Source organism: Rhincodon typus, chromosome 14 (assembly GCF_021869965.1).
Source record: "Rhincodon typus isolate 14 chromosome 14, sRhiTyp1.1, whole genome shotgun sequence".
Taxonomy (NCBI): domain Eukaryota; kingdom Metazoa; phylum Chordata; class Chondrichthyes; order Orectolobiformes; family Rhincodontidae; genus Rhincodon; species Rhincodon typus.
The window spans coordinates 17,472,363-17,493,032 of record NC_063345.1 but is presented as its reverse complement, the minus strand read 5'-3'; the positions used below and the strand labels follow the sequence as shown (position 1 = coordinate 17,493,032).

The window sequence follows — 20,670 nt, the reverse complement described above, 5'->3', positions numbered from 1 at the left end:
CCATTTCTGAAGAAGGGTCTAGGCCCGAAACGTCAGCCTTCCTGCTCCTCTGATGCTGCTTGGCCTGCTGTGTTCATCCAGCTCTACACCTTGTTATCTCAGATTCTCCAGCATCTGCAGTTCCTACTATCTCTGATAAAAAGACCTTACTTCGTTGTGTATTTTCTTTTAAAAATGATTAAAAGAAAGGTCATTTCAGTTCGCCCACTGAGCAATGTGGCATGGAATCCTGAAATTGAAAGTTGGTCAGTTAATTCCAGTGACACTCTCCCATTCATTAGCAGCTGGCCATGGGGCCACTCCACCGTCTTTCAGCAAAGTACAGTTTGAATTACGCTATATTGATCTTTTAGGGATTATTTTGATCCTTTTGAAGATGTTAAACATATTTCTGGATTATGTCCAGCCTCTGATGAGGACCAAGATCAATATCATGCCCAGAGCAGCCTGGTAATGAGTTGGACGTTGTTTCCTATTGGCTGCATTATTTTCATCACTGGCCAAATCTCATTCAGAAGGCACTGGCTTCTGGTATAAAACAAACATGAGCTCTGTCTCACCATGCTTTCCAACAAAACAAGTGCAGTTTGAGAAAAGATAACTTCTGGAAGCCATCCGAGTCATGGCTCTTTACTCTATGGCTCTTTACTCTATTGCTATACTCTATCTACTCCAAAAGAACTTGTTCATTAGGTAGCCGACTAGAGATGTGATTTGCCATCAAATGTCTTTCTTGTAAATGTACTATTCTAATGAAAAGTGATGATTAGGTCATTCTACCTCCTTCACTGAACAATGGAATTTTTTTTGTTTTGATTTCATCTTTTCATCGATGTCAAACATAGTTGATTTTTCATTACTGTCTCAAGGCATTACAAATCTATATGATGCCAGATTATCGAACTGCTAAAACATTCGCCATCAAGAAAATGAAGTTCAAGTTGCACCTTAGACTTGAGCACATTATACAAAATGATATTTCACTTAGTTTTGATTGTCAAATGCATTGCCTTTTGAACAGGTGGTTTACAAAGGTCCATGGTAGCATTTAAGAGCAGGGAGTCATATTGGTGCGCTAGTCAATGTTCCATTCTCAACAAAACGCATGATAAATAGATCATGTATTTGATCTAATTCACGATCAAATGAATTAGATAATTTCATGTGCTGTTTGTGAGATCTACTGTGTGTAAACCAGCTTCCAACCCAAGCAACATTTCAGTGTTAGCAACATGGGTGTGTTACCAGACTCATAAACTCATGTTAGTCATGATGAAGATGAAACTACTGGATTATTAGAAAAAGAATTTCCAATTTCCCAATGTCCTCTCAGGAAGGAAATCTGCCACCTTTACCTTACATGGCCTGAATGTGTAATCTGAACCAGCAATGTCTTAGCTGCTCTCAGATTGTCACTCAGTTGTTTCAAAGCCCACTATAAATAACCAACTTTACCAACTGCACATGGGCTGTGACCAATCAAGGAGATGGCTAATCATCACTACATTCCAAAGGAAAAACAGAGGTAGAAACTAATGTAGCTGACCTTGCCAACAATGTAGTCACTGACTGGAATAAAAGATTCTACAAATACATTAAGGACAAAGTGATAACTAGGGAGAGATTAGGACCCCTTAAAGATCAGCAAGACCTCCTATGTGTGGAACCGCAGGAGGTGGGGGAGATACTAAACAAATAGTTTGCGTCAGAGTTTACGGTGGACAAGGATATAGAAGAGTGGGGAATAAATAGCAACATTTTGAAAAATGTCCATATCACAGAGACAGGAGTGGAACTTCCTAAAACGCATAAACATGGATAAATCCCCAGGATCTGATCAGGTGTACCCTAGAACTCTGTGGGAAGCCATGGAAGTGATTGCTGGGCCTCATGCCAAGATATTTGTATCATCAATAGCCACAGGTGAGGTACCAGAAGACTGGAGATTGGCTAACATGGTGCCACTAGTTAAGAAAGGTGGTAAGGAAAAGCCAGGAAACCATGGGCCAGTGAGCCTGACGTCAGTGGTGGGCAAGTTATTGGAGGGAATCCTGAGGGACAGGATTTACATGTATTTGGAAAGGCAAGGTCTCATTAGGAATAATCAACATGGCTTTGTGCATGGAAATCGAGTCTCACTAACTTGATTGAGTTTTTTGAAGAAGTAACTGAGAAGATTGAGGAGAGCAGGGTGGTGGACATGATCTATTTGGCATTCAGTAAGGCATTCAACAAGGTTCCTCACGGTAGACTGGTTGGCAAGGTTAGATTACATGGAATATAGGGAGAACTAGCCATTATGATACAGAACTGGCTTGAAGGAAGTAGACAGAGGGTGGTGGTGGAGGGTTGCTTTTCAGACTGGAGGCCTGTGACCAGTGGTGTGCCACAAGGATCGGTGCTGAGTCCATTGCTTTTCATCATTTATATAAATGATTTGGATGTGAATATAGGAGGTATGGTTAGCAAGTTTGCAGATGACACCAAAATTGGAGGTGTAGTGAACAACGAGGAATGTTACCTCAGAGTACAATGGGATCTTGATCAGATGGGCCAATGGGCCAAGGAATAGCAGATGGAGTTTAATTTAGATAAATGTAAGGTGCTGCATTTTGGTAAGGCAAATCAAGGCAGGACTTATACAGTTCATGGTAACGTTCTGGGGAGTGTTGCTGAACAAAGAGACCTTGGAGTGCAGGTTCATCGTTCCTTGAAAGCAGAGTCCCAGATAGACAGGACAGTGAAAAAGGTGTTTTGTATGCTTGCCTTTATTGGTCAGTGCATTGAGCATAGGAGTTGGGAGGTCATGTTGCAGCTGTACAGGACATTGGTTCGGCCACTTTTGTAATACTGTGTGCAATTCTGGTCTCCCTGCTATAGGAAGGATGTTGTGAAACTTGAAAGGGTTCAGAAAGGATGTACAAGGATGTTGCCAGGGTTGGAGGGTTTGAGACACAGGGAGAGGCTGAATAGGCTGGGGCTATTTTCCCTGGAGTGTTGGAGGCTGAGGGGTGACCTTATAGAGGTATAAAATCATGAGGGACATGGATAGGGTAAATAGATAAGGTCTTTTCCTTGGAATGGGGGAGTCCAAAACTGTAGGGCATAGGTTTAAGATGAGAGTGGAAAGATTTAAAAGGGACCTAAGGGGCAACTTTTTCAAGCAGTGGGTACTGAGCGTTTGGAGTGAGCTGCCAGAGGAAGTGGTGGAGGCTGGTACAATTACAACGTTTAAAAGGCATCTAGATGGGTATATGAATAGAAAGGGTTTAGAGGGATATGGGCCAAATGTTGACAAATGGGGCTAGATTTATTGAGGACATTTGGTCGGCGTGGACGAGTTGGACTGAAGGGTCTGTTTCTACTCTGTACATCTCTGTGAGTCTATGACACAGACAATCCACTGGCAAAGTGCTTGGGGAATATCCTGGTTTCAGGAAAAGCATCACATCAATGCAGGATTTGTTTTATAAATTGTTTAATGTACATTTTTCTCCACTTTACATGATTGGCTACTCAAACTGCATGGCAAATAAAGGAAGGTACAGAAAGTGTTGAAAAAGCGAGAAACTTAACTGATTCACTTTGTGTATCCAGTGAGCACCTGATCATCACAAATCAGTAAAACTCCTGATCTCAGCCAGAGCACAAGAATTGGCCTCAGCAGCCTCAGGATTGGGAAAGTGGTTAGCCTGCATCTGATCATTATCATAGTATCAACACTGACAGCGGACACGTGAATTGATCCTGCAGTCAACTAACTTATTCACATGTGAATTATGATCCCTGGGAGATACTACACTTGGCTGTCAAGAGTTAACATCCTCAGGGTGGGAAGAAAATCAATAATGGGAAAGTGTAATCAGGGAAGCATTCAAAATTTACTTTTACTTCTTAATTTATGCTTATTTGCAAGTTGTAGAATTAAAAAAATACCCTCAACGTTTAAATGTAAAATATTAGGCAGTTATCAGACATTAATTCTAAAACACTCCAGAGGCCACTGAGCTTGGCAAACATTTATTCCCTAATTTTCAATCAGTTTGGTTGGACATGTTATGATACATTGCAGGAACAAGTGTGACTTGAAACCAAATCTTCAAGCTCAGAGGTAGGGATACTATCACTGTGCCAGAAGAACCTTTCTGAACTTTGCTATAATACAGAAAACACAGACAAATGGGGAAAACAGCAGACTTTTTTTTTAAAAAGCAAAGTGAAATAGACAAGTAATTAGCTTGCACATTCTGGGAGATGGTTTTACTGCTGAAGTCAATAAGGTGACAGGAGAGTGAACAGGGAGGAAAAGGGCTCTTGTGGCACAACAGAAGCGTCTCTAACTCAGAGCTGTAAAATCCAGGCTCAAGTCCAACCTACTTCAAATGTGTGTCATCACATAGCTGCATAGCTTGGTTTAAAAATAGTATGAACAAAGAGGAAACTGACTATTGAAATAGATTCTCAAGCTGTTGGCTGACAACCTGTTTTCAAAAAACAATCTTCAGAGATTGCAATTCATGATAAATTTAAAAATTCTTATGCTGTAAACTATTGTATGGAGACCCAGTGTTCTGCTGCTCCCTGTTGATTACCTGTGGTATCAATCCAATTACTCAAACCAGGCACTTTGAAAAACAGAAACTGTTGTCAGTGCAGGTCAACCATCATTGACCTACACTGACTTCCATTGAAGCAATGCTTCACTTTAAATTTTTTTATCCTCATTTTCAAATCAATCCATGGGCTTGCCTTTCTCTATCTCTGCAACACCCCAAAAAATCCCGCAGATATCAGCACTCCTCCAGCTCCAGATGTTATTGCATCTTTGATTTGATTTATTATTGTCACATGTACCTAAGTACAGTGAAAAGTTTTGTTTTGTGTGCAGTACAGGCAGATCATAACATATAATGATCATAGGGTGATCGAACAGAGCGAGGAATCCAAAGTTGCGGCTGTAAAGAAGGTGCACAAAAGCAAGATCAATATTAGATTTGAAATTCGAGAGGTGCATTCAAAAGTCTGATAACAGCAGGGAAGAATCTCCAGTTGTGATCACTGCACAACTGACAGTTGTGCCTTCAGCTCCTAGCTCTGGAATTCACTTCCTAAAACTCTCTACCTCTCTCTAAACCTAACCTTAACCTTAAGAAATTACTTAACCCTACCTTTCTAACTCAGCTTTTAGTTATCTGCTCTACTACCTGCTTATGAAGCTTTGTGTCATACCTTATTTGACAACATTCCTGTCCAGTTGGACATTTTACTATGTTAATAAAGGGTATACGAATGTGAGTTGTTGTTGGGAAAATAAAGGCTTGGAAACTGAACGTTATTACAATTACAAGTGATATAAGAAAGGACTGATGGAGAAGGCCTCCCTTATTAATAAAAGTTGCAAAATCTGTATGGGGAGGCTATCTGCATGGACTGGCAGCACCTGCAGAGAGAAACAGGTGGAACATTTCAAATATTTTTTCGGTTCTGATGAAGGGTCGTTATCAACCTGATACATTAGCACTATCCCTCTCCATAGAAAGTGCTGAACCTGCTAAGTACTTCCAGCATTTTCTGTTTTTATTTTAGATTTCCAGCATCTGCAGTATTTGCTTTTGTAAGACCATAAAAACAATGGACAAAAAAAATGGAAACAAAAGCTAATATATGTTTTTATTGAAAGGTAATTACTAAAAACTCAATTCTTCCCAGAAAAGGTGAAGATTAGAAAGCAAAATACTGGGACATTGGAAATTATGCCCATAAGAATACAAAATGAAAATAGAAGCTAAGTATTTGCTCATTTCTTGGTCATTTCCTTATTATTCACTATTAACTCCCCATTCTCAATCTCTAGAGGAGCAACACTCACTTTACTTACTCTTTTCCTTTTAAATATCTGTATAAACTCTTGTTATCCATTTTACATTTCCAGCTTGCATCCTCTTGCACTTTAATTTCGTTCTTCTGCGCAAACTTCTAGTAATTCTCTGCTGTTCTTTATATGCTGTCTAATCATCTGATCTTCTCTTGTACAGTTGTCTCTTTTATTGATTAAGTTTGATGCTTTTGTTGACTTCTTGTTAACCATCATGTGGGTCCTCTGCTTAGAATTTTTTTAATAGTCGGAATATATTTATTATGAGCATTCTGAGTTATCAACTTAAAACTCTGCCATGCTTCCTTATTGATCTACCCCTTTGCTCAGTATCCCAGGTCACTTCTGCTAGCTCAGCTTACATGCCAACACAGCTCACTTATTTAAATTTAAAACCTAGTCTTAGACCCAACGTTCTCCCGTTCAAACTGAACAGAAATTTCAATCATATTTGTAATGTATTTTTCAATCATAATTGTGGTCAGTTCCTCTGCTCTGCCATCACTAATTAGTTCTGTCATCTTCCATAATAACCAGACTAATATATCTTGCACAAACACAAACAGAAGTTGCTGAAAAAGCTCAGTCTGTCAATTTGGGAAGGCAGATCACACGAAAAGTTTCGGATCAGGTGACTCTTCCTCAGAATTCTTCCTTCCTCATCCAGGTTACTCTACCAATCCAAGTTTCTAGTTGATATGAACATTAAAATCACCCATATTGTTGCTGACCCTTTCACATAGCACATAATATTGAGTTGTATAGTTCAACCTATATCGTAGCTACTGTTAGGGAGCCTATAGATTACTCACCCTAGTGACTTCTTTAATTAGCTTTATTCTCCCTGCTCCTTCCTGTCATTCTATGATCCTTATTTCCCAATTTACTATTTTATTTTCTTGCCTTGACTCTACCCCTTGATTTGCTACAACTGCCCAGGTTTAAACTTAGACATGTACAATTTTCCTGGAGACAGCATTTCCCTGTTTATAGATATATGTAACTTCTCGCTAGCAAAGTGAGCTACAATGTAATCCCAACTAATAATCTTAAATGGGTCGTTACCAGAATTTGTAGCACACTTGGGATTGTTCATCAAGTCTAATGGTGTAATGTTAGACATTAAATTCTGAGATTTGCAAGCATGGGCTGATTGAAGGTATCAGAGTAGAAAATGCTGTGAGAGGCGACAGCGACGATTGTTTCAAAATTGGTGCGTTTGTGCAGAACCACAGGATCCAATTTCTTTGTTTTGAATTGACTGTGGCTCATCATTTATTGGAAACTACTGATTTTGACAGCTTGATAACAGATACCAAGCAACAACCACCCCACCACGTCCCAGCAGCTAGTCATTAGGGACAAGACCGTACTCACTTCTACCTGACTATAGATGAAGTAGGTGCCATCCACGAGTACCTCCAGCTGTCCACTTCGGCTGTGCAACCGGAAGACCTTGTGGCTCAGTGAAGATCGGACCCAGTCAGCCAGAACACCACCTATGAGATCTCAGCGTGAGAAGGGCAGTCACTCAATATATGGTAAAATATTCAGAGAAGTTCTACAGCAAAAAAACACAAACAGCTAACACTGCTATTGTTTTACACACACACACACACACACACACATACACACACACACACACACATTGTTTCAATGATGAACAGCAGATCAATTCCTGGAAATTTCACCACATCTTCATTCTAAAATAAAATGCAATTGCCCCTTACTTGAAATGCACATGTCTATGTCCAACATTAAATAAGAACAGAATATCTAATTCTCCTAAATAATACCACTTTCAACATTAATGCTCTTTCTGTAGATTATTTTGAGTGTGAGGTTGTGAATTAGTGCACAATGACGGTTTTATTCTTGTTGCCCGAGCTATTTAAGAACTGGTTTGCACTTATTCAAACAAAATACAATTCCTGCGAAGAAACTGGTATCCTTTTGAGTCCAACCTGGATTCAAGAAGTTTCCTGAAATGAAAGTACTATGTTGAAATCCATTGATTTTGGTTAATTTTCAATCAGCAAATCTGCACGGTTAAAACAGATGTATAAAAATAACTCTTTGACTCCCTTAGTAAATCATTTACACCTTATCATTTTTCTGAAGAAGGGTCCCGACCTGAAACGTCAGCTTTCCTGCTCCTACGATGCTGCCTGGGCTGCTGTGTTCCTCCAGCTCCACACTGTGTTATCTCTGCCTCCAGCAAGGGCAGTTCTTACTACACCTTATCACTTTGCTGCTTTGGCTCTAAACTAAACTTTAACTGCCTTTTAAATCCTGTGCAAATATGATTAAAGATTAAAGGACTTCCCTCAACATATTGTTAAGCCCAGTTTTCGACATACTGTCAGAAGCAATAGTTATTTAATTTTTTTTGGTCATTCAGCAGATTAAAACAAGAAAATTAACCGCGTACAGTAAAAATAAACCTTTTTCTATCACATCAATCAACGTTTTGTGGTCTGTATGATTACTTTAGGATTACTTTTGGAAATTGAAATATGCCAGAATGATTTAGCAGTTATCTGGCAAACACTTTAAAAAACATGTCACTTTGATTTGATCAGCTGGCTCAAGCTTTTAATTTCTTGACTTTTAAATGGCTTTGGAAAGGTAATTCCCTCCATTGCTTTTCCGGAACAATCTGCGTGAATACGAATAGAATAACCACCGTACTAAAATAATGGTTTGTTCAAAGTTTATTTCTCAACAGTCATTTGGGTATTGCCCATTTGCAACTTACAGTCACATCTAAAAATCTTTTAAAACTTGGGTTTGATGGCTCTGATCAATCAGTTCACTCAACATTTAGGTTAGAGTAGAGTGCAAAGCCAGAAAACCGGGAGTATTGTTTATTGTTAATGTTATCACTTCATTCAGAAGACACGTTGTAATGGGGGATTACAGTCAGTTTTTTTTTGCCAATCGACCATAGAGTTTAAGATCGGGCAAACAGTAGAAACACTCAGTAAGGTAGCAGCATCTGTGGAAAATGCACAGGCCACTGGACAGGACCTAGGCACCAGAAATGACAACAGCAAACAAAGTCTTGTCAACCCTGCAAGGTCCTCCTCACTTGTATCTGTGGGCTTATGCCAAAATTGGGTGAGCTGTTCCTTAGACTAATCAAGCAACAACTTGGCATAGTCACATTTACTAAATCTTAACTTACACACAATGTTCCAGACCCTGCCATCACTATTTCTGGGTATGTCCTATCCCATTGTAAAGTCAGACCTACCAGACAGGGCAGCATAGCAGTATACAGGAAGGAAGGCATTGCCTTGGGAGTTCTCAACATTGACTCTGGATCGCATCTAGTTGAATGACATCAGGTCAAACATGAAAAGAAAACATCCTGCTGGTTTCCACTTACTGCCTCCCCTGGCTAATTTGTCAGTACTCCTCCATGTTGAACACCAATTGGAAGAAGCACTGAACGTCGTAAGAGCACAACTTCAAAGTCCATCACTATAGGGCATATCTACAAGATGGGATCTGTGCCAAGTGACAGGGGAACCAAAAAGAGGGAAATACTTAGTTGACCACATCCTCACAAATTTACTTGCTGCAGATGCATCCGTCATGATGATATTTATAGGAATGACCACTGCACATTCTTCTTATGGTGAAATTCCATCTTCACTTTGATGATATTGCCCATCATGTTGTGTGGCATTACCATCATGATAAATGTAACAGACTTTAAATAGACCTAATAACTCAAAGCCAGCATTCATGAGGCACTGTGGGCCATCAACAGCAGCAAAATTGCACTTAATCACAACCTGTAATTTCATGGCCAGCCATGTCTCCCATTCTTCAATTACCATTAAGTCAGGATGAGACATGAGGGAGGGCATACCAGGAGCAGCACCAGGTATACCTAAAAATGAGGTGTCGACCTGGAGAAGTTACAACACAGGACTACTTGTGTGTCAAACAATGGAAGCAACTTGCAACAGGCAGGGCTAAGTGATCCCATACACAATCGATCAGATCTAAGCTCCGAAGTCCTGCCACATCCTTTTATGAATGGTGGTGAATCATTACACAACTAACAGAAGGAGGATGTTCCAAACATATTCCCATCTTCCATGATGGGGGATGCCAACACATTAGTGCAAAAGGTAAGGATGAAATATTTGCATCTATTTTTAGCCAAAGGTGCCAAATGGATAATCTATCTCAGCCTCCTCTGCAGGTACCCAGCATCACACTTGTCAATCTTCAGTGAATTTAATAAATTCCACCTTATATCAAGAAATAGCTGAAGGGACTGGAGTGTGGCAGAGGCACGTTCAACCATGGAATGGCTGCAGTACCGAATGACATCATTTGGTGTGTCATAAAAACTGAAAGAACTGCAAATGTTGTAAATCAGAAACGAAAAGGGACAGATTTAATGCAACTGGAACATAAGCATCAACTGGACATATCAGTATGGATTCTTTTTTAATTGTTCAGGAGAATGGAGATCTGAGGTTGTGGACTTGCTCGCCGAGCCGGTGGGTTTGATTGCAGACATTTCGTCACCCTGCTAGGTAACATCATCAGCGTGCCTCCGGTGATGCGTTGGTGTTCTGTCCCGCTTGTTATTTATATGTCTCAGTTTGCTGGGGTGGTTGGCATTACTTCTGGTTCTGTTTTTCAGTGGTTTTGTATATCGGATCCAGTTCAATGTGCTTGTTGATGGAGTTCCGGTTGGAATGCCAGGCCTCCAGGAATTCCCTGGCATGTCTTTGTTTGGCTCATGCTATTATGGATGTGTTGTCCCGGTTGAATTTGTGTCCTTCTTTGTCTTTGTGTACTGAAACCAATGAGAATTGGTCGTGTCTCTTGGTGTCTAGTTTGTGTTCGTGTATCTTTATTGTCAACTTTCTTCCAGTTTGGCCTATGTAATGTTTCTCACTGTCCTTGCATGGTATTTCGAATATTACATCAGTTTTATTGGTTGTGGGCATGGGATCATTTATGTTCATCAGTAGCTGTCGCGGGGTGTTTGTTCGTTTGTGGGCTACCCTGATACCTAGGGGTCTGAGTAGCCTTGTGGTCATCTCTGACGTACGGTAGGGTGACGTGTATCTGGTCATGTTGTGTCTTCTTGTTGTGGTTTGTCGTGGAGATAACGGTGGTTTGTGCTTTTTGGGTATCCATTCCTTTTTAAAACTCTGTATAAGTGCTCCTGTTCTGTTTTGTGCAATTCCGCATTGCTTCAGTGTGTTTGAATTACGTCCTGATGCAGCTCTGTTTATGGGTGTTGCTGGTGTAATTAAGTATCTGGTCCTTGTGTGTGGTCTTTCTGTATACGTTAGTCTGGAGTTCCCTGTTGTTCTTATGTCTCATTATGTCTAGGAAGGGTGGTCGGTTATTGTTCTCTTCCTCTTTTGTGAGTTTTATTCCGGTGAGGATGTTGCTTATGCGTTGGTAGGTTTGTTCTCGTCTTGTTCATTTGATAATCATGAAGGTGTCATCTACATAGCTGACCCAGAGTTGGGGTTGTATAGTGCGGAGTGCTGTCTGGTCTAACCTTTACATTACTGCTTCTGCAATCAGTCCCGATATTGGGGATCCCATTGGTGTTCCGTTGATTGGTTTGAATATACGGTCGTTGAAGGTGAAGTGGGTTGTGAGGCACAGATCCAGCAGTTTCAGGGTGCTGTCTTTGTTGATGCTGTTGGTGTCATGGTGTGCCTGCCTTCCTGATTCGTCCAGCAGTGTGGCAATTGTCTCTTTGGCTAGGCCAATGTTTATGGATGTAAATAGTGCTGTTACGTTGAAGGATATTGTTATCTCGTCCTCATCTATCCTAGTGTCCTTGATGATGTTGAGGAATTTTTGGGAGGAGTGGATAGATTGGGTACTGCTGTCTACTAAGTATTTCAGTTTCTGTTGTAGTTCTTTGGCTAGTCTCTATGTTGGTGTGCCTGAAAGTGAGACAATAGGTCTGAGGGGTCCCCTGGCTTGTGTACCTTGGGGAGTCCATAGAAGTGGGGTGTGTTGGATCCCTCTGGCATTATTTTTTGGTAGTCTGTCTTGCTGATATCCCCTAGTTGTGTAATTTCTTCAAGGTTTGTTTGATCTGGTTCTCTAACTGTGGCGTTGGGACAGGGGACATCAGCAAGACAGAGCAGGGTGACGACATGTCTGCAACCAAACCCACTGGCTTGGTGACCAAGTCTAAAACCTCATCCACAACCCAGCTACAAATCTTCTCAAAAACTTTAAATGGAGATCTAGAAGAAAACCTTTAAATTAAAATTTTTCCAAGTTCAATATTCAGACAATGAGTTCTTTAGGATAAATTACAGAATTGTTACGGTGCGGAAGGAGGCTACTCAGTCCTGCCCAATTCTATTACCTAGAACCAATCTCCTGTCTTTTCCCCAATATCCCTGCACATCATTTCTATCCAAGTAACCATGCAATGCCCTCTCGAATGCTTGATTGAACCTGCCTCCAGCACACTCTCAGGCAGGACATCCCATATCTCAAATACTCGCTGTGCGGAAAAAGTCTGTCCAGCCTGCTCATGATTTTGAAAACTTCTATCAAATCTTCTCCTCGACTTTTATTCTCTCCAGGGAGAGCAGTCCTAACTTCTTTCACCTACATCATAACTGAAGTTTCTCATTCCCAAAACTATCCTTGTCAATCTCAAGTTGCATAATATACAGCACTTTTAATGTTCAAAAATGTTGCAAACACACTTCACAAAGCCCAATCAAAATAATAGACAACGAATCAAAGATGGTGATCTATAGTGAGGTGACTGAAGATTTATTTGAGGAAGGGGGTTTGAAAGAAGGTCATAAGAGGTAGAGTGATAGAGGGATTCAGGGGGAAAAAGAACAGAACTGAAGCAAAAAGATCTCAGGAGAAGTTGCTGGCTAAAGGAGATACCAGAAATAGTGAGGGTTCAAAGCATGTATTGATTTCAACATGGCAATACAAATGTTAGATTGAAGGCCTTGAGAGAATCAAGAGTCTATGCCGGTCAACATTGTCCTTGAACAGACCTTGTATGGGGCACAATACTGGCAACAGTGTGCCAGTGTAGATGTGCTGACATCGATGGAGGGTGGAAGATAGATGGCCATCCAGAACAACATTGAAATAATCAAGGCTGGTTGTGACAATGAATGTCCCAGCAGCAGATGAGCTGAGAAAAGGTTTCAAATAGGTGACGCAAGAGTTGTAAGTTAAAAATGATTTACTATGTAAGAAAAGTACATGGCATTCTTGTCAGGGCATTCATTAGGTTGAAGCCACATTCTTGGTGTTTAATAGCACATGGAGATTATAAAAGTCTATCTACTTCAAGCCTGAGATAGTAGTTGGGGAATGGGGTGGATTAACAGCAGGAGAATGGAGTTTACCGTAGTTCTCAAAAGTGGTATCTGAATCTTCCAAGTGTTTAACTAGAGAAAAATGCAGCTCATTCAAGTTGGCTTCCAGCGAAGCAGAATGACGAGAAAGACAGTGTTACACAGGCAGTGGACAGGTTTTTGCATGGTCTTGGGAATATACATATGAAGCTGATGAAATGTCTGAGTAGGAGAATGATTTTACTAAAGGGCAGCACTTAGAGCAGAGATCAAGTATAGCAGAAAATGGTATGAATAGGTAACTAAGTGAGGGCAATCTCCCCATCTTGACCTGTGTTGGGACTGTCCAAACAGCTTTTCCACATGAACTTCTGAAAGGAAATGCCTTTAAGCTATGGTACCCATATCCCTGTGGATACTGGAGGCATATCTGAGAATGCCTCATATGCCTCATAGAGGCATATGCGAGAAAAATTGTCTAATGGTGGATTTAACACTGAATGGAAACAATGAATCATTTTTATTCTTAATTTCTTTAATTAATTGCTTTTTCATTGTGCATATGTGAAGAAATAAAAAATTAGGATATTTCCCGGTGATATTTTTGCTAAATGCAAGGAAATATGGCATAGTCCAGGGTAGGCTGGAGTTTTTGACCCGGAGGCAGGTCTCTGCTATTGGGCACCAGCAATCCTTCGGCTCACCTTTTGAGATTCCTAGCCTGGGTTGGCAGTCTCCATTGAGCACTCAACGTCTTTCAAACCTCTTGTGTCAGCGAGAGCAATGGAGGCGGAGACCATCACCTACAGGAGGAGTGGGGCAAGCCACCCTCTGCTGTCTTAATGGAATGATGCAGGATTCCGAGACAACTTTGTGTCTCTGAGTAGGCTACTTTGGAGAAGCAGGACTGTCTTGTCTGCTGCCATTTGGAGCCTCTACCTCCAGAGAGTAGCCTGGTTCTTCCAGCAGCCGAAGAAGGTTCCATGTTCCCAATATGATTAATTGCTGGCCAAGGGACTTTTTAGAAGCTTAATTCAGTTGAGTAACAAATTCAGATTTTTCATAGACGTTTTTAAAAAAAGACTTACCTTTCACACCAAAGCAATAGAAAATATATGTCATTTACATCTCTATTTATGAAATACATCATTTACATTTTATATTAAATTGTACATGATTTGAAGGGGTACTGTCCTGATGATAGAAGTTCAATTGATTTACATGCAGCCATAATATAATAACCCGAACAGCAAATTCAAACAAACGCTTGCATGCATATAGCAACTCTAATAGAAATAAAAATCTTCTCGTAGCCTTCAGAAATAGAATTTGCTAAGTAATGGGGTTGTTAGTGGACATTAAGGGATGACAAAATTTTGCCCAGAAAGTGGTTTTGGAGAAGATTGTTAAAAAAGCAAGGAAGTATGGGTAAACCTTTATCAAACACTAGTTTGGCTGTAAGTGGAGTATTGTGGAGTTTTGGATATCACACTGAAGGAAGAATAGGATGGCCTTAGAAAGAGTGCAAATATACACTGGAATGGGTCCAGGGATGAGGCACTATTTGGACAGATGGAAGAAGCTGATGATGTTCACCTTAGCATAGAAAAGTGGAGAATGGAGTAGAGGAGATTTATAAACCTTCTCTATGATCATCAAGGCTTTAGACAGCACATCAGGACTAACTATTTCCATTTTGAGAAGGATTGAGAACTAGAGGACACAGAATTAACAGGTGAATAGCAAATTCAAATACAGGTGAAGTGAGGAGAAACATTTTCATGAAGTTAGGTAGTTATCTGGAATGCATAGGGCTATGGGGAAACGGTGATGTTTAGGACTAGCAGGATTGATCCTGCAGAAAGCAACAGGGACTTAACAGGTGGAATTACCTCCTGTGCTGTAGCCATTCTATGATAAGTCGCTAGGGTTATATTGTTTTAAATCATATAATGCAAAAAGAGATGATTAACACTGAACTGGCAGCTTTTATAATGCTGTTAAAATATGAATATTATTGATAATTTCTTGAATTTAAATCTTACCTTGTTTGACTTGAATGACTGAGTCATGCCCCTGGAGGTGCACTACTGCCATCTGCAAGCAACAATGCAAATGTTACACATGGAATAGCAAACCAGGGAATGAACCAAGAACATTGGCACTAAGAGTTGTAATGACAGCCTCACATCAAACATCAAATAATTTAAGATAAAGTTGATAAAAATGAAAATGCACAATGGACTAATTAGTACTGCAAACAGGAACATTCACCTGTATTTCTCAGGGCTAAAAACTGGGTTATGTTCAATTCCAATGCGTTAACTCAAAGAACCACCACACCATCAGTTCATTCAATATTTTCTGGCAACAGAATACTAATGACAAGATAATCTTTTCTTTTAGGTGCTAATAAACCACTGCATATTTCCAGTACTTTGTACTTGTATCTCATGTTTCAGATTTTCACAATGTTTTCCTTGTCTCAAAGTTATAACATGATTTCTGTATGGCCTGTTTAGAACACTGGTCAGAAACCTGCATCTGATAATGTACAATGCACACAATGCTGTAGTAAATTAACTGCAGTGGGAATGTTCTCCTAACTCCAGCTCCATACGCTGCATGTTAGATTTTCAATATCTGTCAAAATCAACAAGCAGGTTCATTAAAGATTAGGAAATCAAGGAAAGTAGATGGAGTTAAAATACAATCAGCCATATCTCCTTGAATTGCACAAGCCTGAGGGCCCAAATAGTTTTAGCTCCTTTATTTTTGCCAATGGATCCTGGGCCACGCAAAACCATCACTATGTTTCATGATGCACTCTGGTTCACTAAGTGCAATTCTTTAAAAGCTGAGCTGCCATCTGAATGAAGGTCATAAAATCAATGCATTTATAGAATTCACTTTGATTCTTGAATCCCACTTCCTACTGATGGCACTGACTCTTGCTGATGTATGATCTCACCAAAACCATATCCACATCTAACATCTGGTGATAAATCTGATAATACCACTGGCAAGGAGGTCATGGGATAGCAGTGATTATTGGACACCCAGGATAATTCTCCCCACTTCTCTGTTCAGAAACAGTACGTGCAAATCTTCCCAATCTCTGAACAATGCAGGCATTGGTGAGAAATTCCGAACAATCATGTGAGATCATGGAAGTAAGATGCTTTCCCACCATTGAGAGTATAAAGTCCCATTTTCCAATCAAATGTAGAATGGTGAGATGAGGTTCTCATTAGTGAACAGCAAGTGGCCTATTTGCATGTGTTAGCAAGAATTAGCATCAGATCATTACATCATCTTGCCTTGATGATAAATGGTTTCCTGTTCTCCCAGCAGCTGCACAGAAACCAGTCGGTGACAATTACCAACATGAAAGCCACAACGTTAACTGGCGGCTCCATCAACTCCACTGACCTCCACCAATCAACATCTCAGGGCACACTCCATGGGTAGTGAGCACACATAACCCATCTTCACGAGCAGGATCTCCAGGTCCCCATCAGCAAAACGGGATGACAATTACCATCTATCAGACTTGTCCAGGGCAAATGACATGAACCATCCAGGGCAGCTGCGGACTGCCCATGCTTGACTGGGTGCACACCTGGGCTTTAAAGATGGTGCTGGCACCTGGAATCATGTGATATGCCAGCCTGCAGCGAATGGGGCAAGATGATGTCTGACTTGCCATCAGGGTACAGTGTATAGTTAATAAGGCGAGTTTGGGAAGATAGCACAAGAAAACTCACTAAGGCTCACGGACAGAAATCCTCCATGAAATCAGCAAAAACAACACTTTGCTGATTCTGGTAAGATTCAGCCAAGCATGCCTGATAAGACTACCTATACCCCCAACTACAGATCCACCATCACTCTCCAGCTCTTTCATCTACTGCACACTGAGGCAGACTTCTGCTTCAAAAGTTGCTAAGAACTTCTGGAGTACTGTGTTCAGTTCTGGTCACCCTGTGATAGGAAGGATACTATCAAGCTGGAGAGGATTCAGAAAAGATTTACCAAGGTGTTGCCGGAATGGAAGGTTTGAATTACAAGGAGAGGCTGGATAGTCTGAGACATTTTTCACTGGAGCATAGGAGGTTGAAGGGTGACCTTTTGAGGTTTTTTAAAATCATGAAGGCTATAGATATGGTGAATGGCAACTGTCTTTTCCCTATGGTGGGGGATTTCAAAACAAGAGGGCATTTTTATAAGGTGGGAGGAGAAAGATTTAAAAAGGACATGAGGGGCAATTTTTTTTACACAGCGTGGTTCGTGTGTGGAATGAACTTCCAGATGAAGTGTTGGATCAGGGTACAGCTACACCATTTAAAAGACATTTGGATAAGTACATGAATAAGAAATGTTTGCAGGGATATGGGCCAAACACAGGCAGGTGGGACTACTTTAGTTTGGGTATTATGGTCAGCATGGACTGGTTAGTCCAAAGGGTCTGTTTCTGTGCTGTATGACTGCATGACTGTATAACATGCTCCTCTGAGTTTTCAATCATGTGTCTCTACGTCTATGCATGTGTTGAGTTATTTTACTAACTTAAGAGCTCCTTGTAGTTCCAAATCCTCTCCCCAATCACTGCTCCTGAGGGATTTTCCACACTGATCTGTGCCCTGAACTATTCAGTGCTATTGTTCAGGTAGCCAGAATCTGGAAAGTACAATTCAGAAATACTGATGTTCAGTTCCAAGAACAACAGTTGGCTTCTATTTCCTCACTGAACAGTGCTTAAACTTGTGTTTAAATTGTGGCAGTCAACAAGTTATTCAACAAACAGTCCGATACCACTGACCTCAATCCTTTCCTTGTTTTACATTCACCCACTGGATCTACTCCAACTCTTGTGACAACAATCCAGTTAATCTCACTCCCAATTCTTTCCTTACATCCCTGCAAATGATTCACCTTCAACTATTTATCCAACAAAAATCTCTACTGAATGCCCAGCATGCATTCCAAATCCTAACCGCCCTTTGTCAAAGGAGTTTCTCAACATATTGCTCACTGAAATTTTTTTCAGGAGATTGCATGCTTCTATTTTAACAATTTTGTTTTGTAACGCTGTTGGCTGTGTTTACACAGGAATCCCAGCAGGAAAATGGAGGTAAGAAACGTCTGATACATGGCAAAAGTGTCTTTACAACACTACTTGTGGGCCATGAGGAGCAGGAGTGATTACTCTGGCTTACAAGCTTATCTCTGCAGCTACTCCCACGATTTTTGATCTCCTTCCCAGTTTCTCAACACCTACTTCTCAGATGGTTTCCCAGCTGACAATTTGGCCAACTAATAGGCAGGAACTTGACCAGAAGAAAATGACAAAACAACGTCCTACAGTTGAACTCTTCGGGATGAACGGGAAACATTTACTCCCAATAGATCTTCATCCATTGCCCAACAACCCCGCTCACAGCTTTCTTTATCAGCTTGAATAGGTCCTGGGGACACCTTAGTCTTGATGACTATTCCCATAATGAGATGGTCCCATTCAGCACACAGGCACTTTTCTAGTCTGCACAACTCACCACAGTTTCATCTGCTGTGTTTTTTCCAATAGATCCTGGGTGGCTGTCTTGGATAGATTATTGAACATTAAAGGTATAATGTTAAGATATGCTAGTATGCCCTTTGATAATGTGGACCAGGCATAGAACATCAACAAGATCTCCCTCGGCAAGCTATGATGTTCCACTCCATCATGATCATTACTTGCAGCATCTAAAATCAGACTTTAAAAAATTTTTGCTTGTCAGTACCCATTGTCTGCAATCATTTTAATGTTTGTGAAGACAATATTTTTCACAGTTAAACTTGAGAGACAGAGAGAGAGGGAGAGAGAGAGAGACTGCTGTCGATTACAGCAATTTTTTTACCTTCTACACTGGCTAAGGCTGCGATGTTGTTAAAAATGTTGGATGTGGGTGCAAGGCAGGGACCAGTAGAGTGAAGTGTATATGGTGCTAATGACCACAACTGTGCCTTCTGAAGCTTGGGTTTGCAACAATGGCCTTAATGTGTTCAGCAAAAAAAAAAGCAGGTGATGAATACTCCACTGTGGGGCAAAGATCTAGCACTTAAGGTCTGACTGTCCTGGAGCTGGAGCTCGACACTGAGTGGCCATTGATTCTCTCAGCATCGGTGTGGTCTGTTACAATGTAACCCACTCCTAGGCCATGCTTCATCCCTTCTGTGCAAGTGCTGACCCATTATAAAAAATAACAGGGGCTGCTGATGCTCACACACAGGCTCCAAGCCACAGCCTGGGTGCAAGCATTAGAGAAAGCCTACACCTCTTCCCAACTCAGGTAAGTGGAAAGAACTACCCTGCCCTGAAATGCATTGAAATTAAAACCCTGCAACAGGACAGTCATTTCCCCCGCCTCAGTTTGATACCAGCATTTGCCTTCCACGAGTTTAAAAGATGTACTTACCTCGTCTCCATCTTTGCAATTCCTTCACCACCTCCCAACCCCAATCCCATCTCTTATCCAATTTAAGACTGAATGCTGACATAGGTCCTGCCTCAGCTCCAGAAATGCATTCACAGCCTCATGTCTCTGTGGGAAGAAGTTACTCCCCCTCTCGATTGTAAACCTCTTGTGTGTTATATTCCTATTTCCTCATTCCAAACCTTGGAAAAAGTGGAACATTCCACAATTATCAGTCCTCTGGAAATGACTTGGATTTTATTCTTTGGACTTTGAATGTCAATCTTTGGTGGGCTTTGGAAGCTCAAATATTGAACATGTTCAAGCTGGAAATTTTCTGGCTAATAATGACATTAAGGGATATATAGATAGTGGGGGAAACAAATGGCAGGGGACAGATGATTAATCATGGTCTACATTAATAATGGAGCAGGTTCAATGGGCCAAATGGCCTAATCCTTCTGCAGTGCTCTTATCCTCTCATCATTTTACGATCTATCTAATCATCACTACAAAGAGACATTCATTTCTTTTACATTTTATAATAGAATCCTGACAGTGTGCAAAGAGGCCAGTTTGCCTCCAAAGAGCATCCCATCCAGACCCAGCCTATCCCCATAATTACCCTTGACCAATCCACCTAACCTGCCCATCTTTGGGGAACAGGAGGAAACCAGAGCACCCAGTAGTAACAGACACGGTGGGGGGGATAATGCAAACTCCACACAGGCAGACACCGAACCCTGGGATAATAAGGTGTAGAACTAGATGAACACAGGAGGCCAAGCAGCATCAGAGGAGCAGGATCTGCAGGTCCTACTATCTCTGGAATTGAACCCTGGTCCCCAGCACCATGAGGCAGCTGTGCTAACCACTGAGCCACTATTCCACTTCTCTTGCTGCCAATCTGTACTTCCTCATAGCATCTGGAATCGCAGTCAATTTACCTTGTCAAAATATTAAAGTTTGAATTAACATAAAGTTCTGACTGATT

General features: G+C 40.9%; 1 protein-coding gene across 1 annotated transcript in view; it reads right to left on the bottom strand.

Annotated features, from left to right (window-relative positions):
- Positions 1–20,670, bottom strand: part of LOC109935875 (ectodysplasin-A-like) — an 86,624-nt gene that overhangs the window by 9,898 nt on the left and 56,056 nt on the right. The window contains exons 5-6 of the mRNA XM_048605175.1: positions 15,264–15,315; positions 7,253–7,374 (exon numbers count right to left, since the gene is read on the bottom strand). Coding sequence (XP_048461132.1) covers positions 7,253–7,374; positions 15,264–15,315 — 174 coding nt within the window. The remainder of the gene's footprint in view (positions 1–7,252; positions 7,375–15,263; positions 15,316–20,670) is intronic.